Source organism: Bidens hawaiensis, unplaced genomic scaffold, assembly GCF_021521415.1.
Source record: "Bidens hawaiensis isolate Kalapana, Puna unplaced genomic scaffold, B.hawaiensis_p1.1 tig00013659_1, whole genome shotgun sequence".
In the NCBI taxonomy this organism is placed as follows: domain Eukaryota; kingdom Viridiplantae; phylum Streptophyta; class Magnoliopsida; order Asterales; family Asteraceae; genus Bidens; species Bidens hawaiensis.
Genome location: NW_027492161.1, coordinates 471,965 through 479,179, shown reverse-complemented (window position 1 = coordinate 479,179; position 7,215 = coordinate 471,965). Strand labels below are relative to the sequence as shown.

General features: G+C 35.0%; 1 protein-coding gene across 1 annotated transcript; it reads left to right on the top strand.

Annotated features, from left to right (window-relative positions):
• The first annotated feature begins 2,251 nt into the window (after window positions 1-2,251).
• Window positions 2,252-2,827, top strand: LOC143544657 (uncharacterized). The gene has a single exon (XM_077036709.1). It carries the CDS (start codon window positions 2,252-2,254, stop codon window positions 2,825-2,827), a length of 576 nt encoding a protein of 191 aa, XP_076892824.1.
• The last annotated feature ends 4,388 nt before the right edge of the window (window positions 2,828-7,215 follow it).

The following is a 7,215-nucleotide window of genomic DNA, read 5'->3' as shown; positions in this document are numbered from 1 at the left end:
ACACGAATCCTCAGCCACAATCTTCAACGTTAGTTTGTTCATTCTTGCAACAAAGGATCATAAAAGAAGATGCATATCAAGCTCTCGTTGAAGACTACACGAAAGATCGTTTGAGAATACACAGTTCAAGGAACTTAGTTGATAGCCAATGTGATGAAGACATAAGACGAAACTATTACATGAAGTACCCGATGAATGCACCATATCTTATCAATGTTGAATATAAAAATTTGTGTATTATATTTATTTTATTCAATTTTGTAATTGGTATTGTACTCGTATATTTTGCATTACTAACAAGAGTACTGTTAGCGTTTATTGTTTTTTTCTATTTTTTAATAACAAAAGTGACCCATGTCCTACAAATACTAATCCGAATTTCAACTTTGTGTGAGAATGAGGGTTCAAGGGGTTTTGGTCTACAAGGTTGGAAAAATTGCATCTAAAGGTGAGTTCAAACAACAAGCACATTGGTGGTAACTAAAAACTAATTATCAACGTTCAAAGCTCTGATCCACTTGGTTCGAAAAGTTGCATCACGGGTAATAACTAATTGATCGGTAATACTTGAGTAATTAAAAGTTATAATGTGAGCAATGAGAACTCTATGATCGAAAAACCCAGTTGGTCATACTGACAGAAGCCATTGCTAGTAGCCTAGATCCGAATAAAATAAGTCAATAACTGGTGGTTACTAAGTTTCTATAAACTTCATGTGTAATGGTGCAATACCCTTTGCCACACCACCCAATTGGGCGAGAAACGTTGCCCGGATGGGGAGAATAAAAAAAGGGTGGCTTTTTTGTGTGTTGAATTACCTATATTATCAATTAAAACCTTTTTCGTTAAAAAAAAAGCCAATAAAAATCTTCCAAACTCACAATTTAAAAGAAATGAAACTCTACTGAGACAATCTTGCTTGCGTAGCGCTAACATGACATGCAACATTTTGACACTTTTTGTGGGACCGTTGCACGTAGCTTATCAAACTACTGATAAAAAAGTTAGCAGTGTTATGAATATCTATTTCATAATCAAGATTTACCCATCTAGATCTTCCAAGCAAGTGGATGAGCACTTTGTCAAACTTATTGACAATGTGCCATACTACATGACCATCAAATAGTTAATCTTGGCTAGAGAAAAAGTTAATCTTTTGTAGTATAAATACTAGCTCAATGTAAAGGAGAAAATGAATCTCATACATACACATTCATAAGTGATACATTTCACTACTTTCTCTCTTTGCTAAATTTTCTAAAGTTCTCAAGATTTAGCACTAATCTTGTGTTAATTCTTGTTAAAATCATAACACGTTATCAGCACGAGTCGCTTATGTCCTAGTCAAGAAAGGTGTTAGGCACAAAGGTATTCACATAAACATCATAAACACTTCTTTAATTTTATACATTATACACACACACACATACATATATAAAGTACAACAATAATAAGTAAGTATAAAGAATACTATTAAAATTTGACAACAATGAGACCATTAACAATCTAACTTTTATTTATGCATCTAACATTTAATTAAGCACCTAACTTTTACTAACTTTTATTTATGCATCTAACTTTTACTTTCATCGCAACTAACTTTTATTTATACATACACACTAATATTTCAGTTAGAGCTTACATTTATTTATGTTTACTAACATTTTTATTCTTATTATTGTGCGTACTAATTATATACTTTATAAAATAAACTTCATTTAATATCTTAGTTTTATCATACTTTAAAATAATTAATATTATATATATATATATATATATATATATATATATATATATATATATATATATATGTAATGGCTATAACGGTAATATAACCGTTATTAAACGGGTATAAATTACCCTATAAATTTCCAATTTTCAATCTCATTTCTTTCACCATAAACACTCTTCAACACAAGATTACTCAAGATAATTTTCAAGAAATGATCCATCCGGTTTTGGTGTTAACCACCATAATGATGATAATTCTATTGTTCTTAATTTGTAATCTCCCACCTAAGGAGTTTGATGTTTTCATTTTCCTTTATCTATTTCTAGCCCTACCTTTGTATTTTTTTTCAATTTTAATAAGTATGAAATCCTAATGTTTATCTTATTTCTGTTTAGTAATAAAATGGCAAACATCGCAAAACTTGAATTTCCGGCTCTTAACATCATCGGAGATAATTATATACCGTGGACGGCATATGTTAAACGACATCTCAAATAAATGGGTGTTTTGAAAACGATAATGGAGGGAAATAATTGTGAAGAACAAGACAAGGCAAAAGCCGATGTCTTCATCCACAAACACATTGATGAGATGTTACAATTTGAGTATTCAAATTGTGAGGATCCATACGTTTTGTGGAAAGATTTAAAAAGTAGATTTGACCATCAAAGGGAAGTTCTACTTCCCACTGCTAGAGATGAATGGAACAATCTCAGGTTCCAAGATTTCAAAAAAGTAAATGAGTACACCTCTGCTTTGTCCAGAATTTGCTCAACGCTTCGATTTTGTGGGCAAACTGTTACTGAGGAGGATATGTTGGAGAAAACTTTCTCCATATTGCATGCATCAAATATAAATTTGCAACAACAATATAGGTTGCAAAATTTTAAAAGTTATTCCGATCTAAATTCATTTCTCCTCGTAGCAGAAAAGAATAACGACCTTTTAATGAAAAATCATCAATCTCGTCCCACCGGATCACTAGCAATCCCAGAAGCAAATGTTGCTACTTATAATGATACTAAAGACTCTGGGAAAAAGTGGGTACGAGGCCGTGGTCGTGGCCATTTTGATAAAAACCATTTTAATGGTTGAAACCGTCTTTTCAAAGGTAATAATAATTACCGAGGCAATTTTCATGGCTGTGGACGTGGTCATGGTCGAAATCAAAGAACTACCAAATGCCACACTCCACAAAATAACAATTCCAATCAACACAATAAATGGAATGAAGCTGGTAGGTCCGAAAACAATGGCACTTCCTGTTTTAGATGTGGAAGTACAAACCACTGGTCAAAGGCTTGTCACACAGCTCCTCATCTATGTGAATTATACCAAGCCTCTCTCAAAATAAAAGAGAAGGAAGTGAACCATGTGGATAATTTTGATGATCTCAATGTTAAGCTGAACACTGCAGACTTTGATGTGGAACTCTGAAACAAATGTTGCTTGACCACAATAATTATATGCAACAACTAAGTGTGTTTCCTACTATCTTTAATTGTGTGTTTTATCTTTAATTATGTGTTTTCCTTCATGTACTGTTTGTCTTTCGATGAAGTAAGTTCTAATTAAAATATCTTAATGTCTTCGTTATACACTAATTATTTTTCTTAATATTTTCAAGATTAAAATGAACATTAGTGGAGCACAAGATCAAACAAATGAAGAAGATATATGTATAGAGGATGGTGGAGCCACGCATACTATACTTAAATCTAAAAAATATTTTTATGAAATGAAACCAACAAAAGGGATCATGAATACAATATAAGGTCCTACAAACTTGATAGAAGGAGTGGGAAAAGCTAATTTAGCGTTACAAAGCTCATAATAGAAAATGCTTTATTTCCCCAAAATCAACAAGAAATTTGTTGAGTTTCAAAAACATATATCATAATGGATTTGATACTCAGTCAAGGACTGTTGGTAATGAAAAATATTTGCATATCATAAGCAAAGATCAGATATTGTAAAAACTGCCAATGCTCCATTCTGGCTTACACTATACACATATTAATGTGCCGCAAGCACATATGGCAGTCAAAGAAAATTTTTGTGATCCTGAGACATTTAATTTATGGCATGACAGATTAGGCCATCCAGGATCTAAAATGATTAAAAGAATAATTGAAAATACTCATGGGCATCCATTGAAATATCAAAAGATTCCACAATCAGATAAAATTCCTATGTGTAAATCTTGTTCTCTTGGAAAATTAATTACGAGGCCTTCGCCTGTAAAAGTTGAAAAGGAATCACCTGTATTTCTTGAAAGAATTCAAGGAAATATAAGTGGACCAATTCATCCAGCATGTGGAGCATTTAGATACTTCATGGCTTTAATAGACGCATCAAGTAGATGGTCTCATGTCTCTTTGTTATCAACTCGTAATATAGCTTTTGCTAAATTTCTTGCACAAATTATTAAATTACGAGCACATTTCCCTGATTACACTATTAAAAGGGTGAGACTTGATAATGCTGGTGAATTTACATCACATGCTTTTAACGATTATTGCATGTATATGGGAATTATAGTCGAACACCCCGTTGCTCATGTAAATACACAAAATGGCTTAGCTGAATCATTGATTAAACGTCTACAGTTAATAGCTAGACCATTAATAATGAGAACAAAACTTCATGTGTTTGTTTGGGGTCATGCAATTTTACATGCTGGCTCATTAATTCATGTGAGACCAAGTGCAAATCATAAATACTCTCCCCTACAACTTGCCTCTGGCCAACAACCTGACATATCTGATATAACATTTATTATTTGTTAATCCCGTGTACATTTTATTTAATATTTTAATAATTTAGTTCGGTTTCTCGTAAGATTTGTATACTACTAACATGGTTGTATGTTTTAGGTTTCGGGTTTTAATTCCGGTGAAAAGAGGGCAAAAAACCATCAAAAACAAGCCGAATCGGAGAACCGACGCATCAGGAAACGAACCGGACCGAACCAGGAAGTGAACCGGACCAGCGAGATGGACCAGCCCCCCCCCCCAGGCAGGTGCGCCGCGCGGCCAAGGAAAAATGGCTCGTCGCGCGGCGCGGTGGGTGGTGGCGGTGTCCGGAATTCCAGAATCTTCCATGTTAGCCGTCTTAACCTACTTTTGGACCCCTGTTGCCTATAAAAATACCCCTAAACTCACCATTAATCATAACTTAATCTTCCATCCGAATTTGGTGAGTTCCGAGGTGACCGAGACGAGTTTTCAGTAGCTTTGGAGTCGGATAATCAGCTGGTGTTGCGCATAGTGGTTGAAGGCGAAGAACACGGGTTCTATCTGTTATTTCTTTTGTTTTCATTTATTTTACGCCATGAATTCTTATTTGTTTGTTTCGTTTAAACCTAAGATGCTAGGTTAAATTGCATGAACTGCCTAGGCTTATGATTAACTTATTTTGATGTTTTGATTTGACTTTGGGATTGTTTATCGTTATGGTTTTTATGATTTGGTAAAAGATTGTCTATAATTAATTGATGCGTATGGATGCTTAGGATTGTTTGATGAGTTTTATTCCATAGTTTTCCTTGATTATTGTTTGTCATATGATAGGATTGCTATTAGGTCAATTACTTTGTGTTCTTAATTATTTTATGATTTGATTTCGCGAAAAGATCATAGGAATAATATTGTTAAATAAACCTAAGTGTGCTGCTAATCTAAAATCTGTAAAGTGCTAGATTATTGATAAGTCTTTACTATTTAATCTTGCTAGATTTAGTTCTTCGTAAGGAGTCTGTCTAGGGTTGATTATTTATTATTGTTTATCAAATCAATTAAGTATAGTAAATTGCCTTTGATTTCCGTGCTGTAAGGTAGGATTTCGTATAAAGGAACTAAATTATAAACAATTTGGTGACCGTAAGCGAACTTGATTTTTAATACTGGTGTGCGTTAAAACTTTTTAGAAATCCATAGGTTTTCTCTTGATAAGGGTCAGGGGTACTATTCGGGTTTTCTTTTAAGTGTCTATTTTACGATCCTAGTTCATAACTAAATATTTTCCCGAGTCAAGTCATTACTGAAATTTAAGGTAGTCTAGCCTAGGTAGTTTTCTCATCATCATCGTATTTTAATAACATACTTTACTTTCGTTTAAATTACTTGTTTTCTTAATTAGTTTTTAATTTTAGTATTAAATTAGTATTTTAAATAAAAATCTCCCAAACAAACATAAATTATAAGTCGTGTCTTGTAGGCGAGTCTAATTAGCTAACAAACCTAATTTAAAGAGTCTCGTGGGTTTGATATCCGGACTTACTTAGCTTTACTAGAGTCGATTGGTTCACTTGCGGGTTAGTAGTTTAGTCGAGTTTTAGAGAGTCTAGATTATTACTTAGTGTTTATTTTTAGTTAATTTAGTTAATAAATATTAAACTACTTCAAGCACATCAAGTTTTTGGCGCCTTTGCCGGGGACTCTTGGCAATTGCGTTATTAGCTTTGATTGGACCTACCTGCTACATACTTGCTACTTGTTTGCATTTTGTTTGAGTCATAGGAGTCTAATTAAGTCTAGTTTGTTTTTAATTAATAGTTTGTTTTTATTATTTTTGTTTTATTAGAAACTACTTACTCGGTCTTGTGCGTTTTGTAGGTATATGCCACATCTTCGTTCGCAAGGACCACCGTTGGATTGCTTTGGACCTACTCAGTTGAAGTCCGTGGCAAGTTCAAGTTCATCATCGTCTGTAAAGCAACCGATCACTATAGATACTTCACCGAAATCATCACCCACAAATTCACCCGCAAATTCACCACCACCAAGTCCTAGACCCGTTCCAATGGCCGAGAATAACCGCACCGTGTACCAGCAAGCTTTTGAAGGGTTCCATGGAGATCACTCATCCATTGTCGCTCCCAAAATTAATAACCCTAACTCGTGGTGGATCCTATCCTATGTCATGAACAACATCACCAATCACCATCAGTTCCATGGCTGTGAAGATGAAGATGCACCCGAACACATTAACCGTCTGACCCGTGTGTTCAAAACGTTTAACTTGCAAGGTGCTAACCGGGATTCGATCTTCCTTCCCTTGTTCCAGTTTACACTTTCAGATCGTCCCACCACTTGGCTCGATTCGCAACCTGCTGGAACATTCACCACATGGGAGGCGCTTCGCAATGGATTCCTCAAGAAGTAATTCCCACCTGCTAAGGCCTTTCGTCTCCGTGATCAGACCCACTCTTTCCACATGGAGCCGGATGAGCCATACTACCGATCTTGGGAGCGTTTTCAGAATCTGCTGTCCCGTTGTTCGCAACATGATCTCACACCTTGGGCCCTTGTTGAGAAGTTTTACAATGGGCTTACTTATGAGGCTCAAGCAAGGTTTGACACAGCTGCTGGGGGCAATCTGATGGACAGGAAGAATGTGACCAAGTGTAACGAGATGTTTGAAAGTTTCGCGCAATCTGAGTACGCGAAGAAGCCACGAGGCGGGAATTCCAATCCCGCCAC

What these genes read in the sequence shown, in the direction of transcription:
- LOC143544657 (XM_077036709.1), top strand. Translation starts at nt 2,252, where the DNA reads ATGGAGGGAAATAATTGTGAAGAACAAGACAAGGCAAAAGCCGATGTC.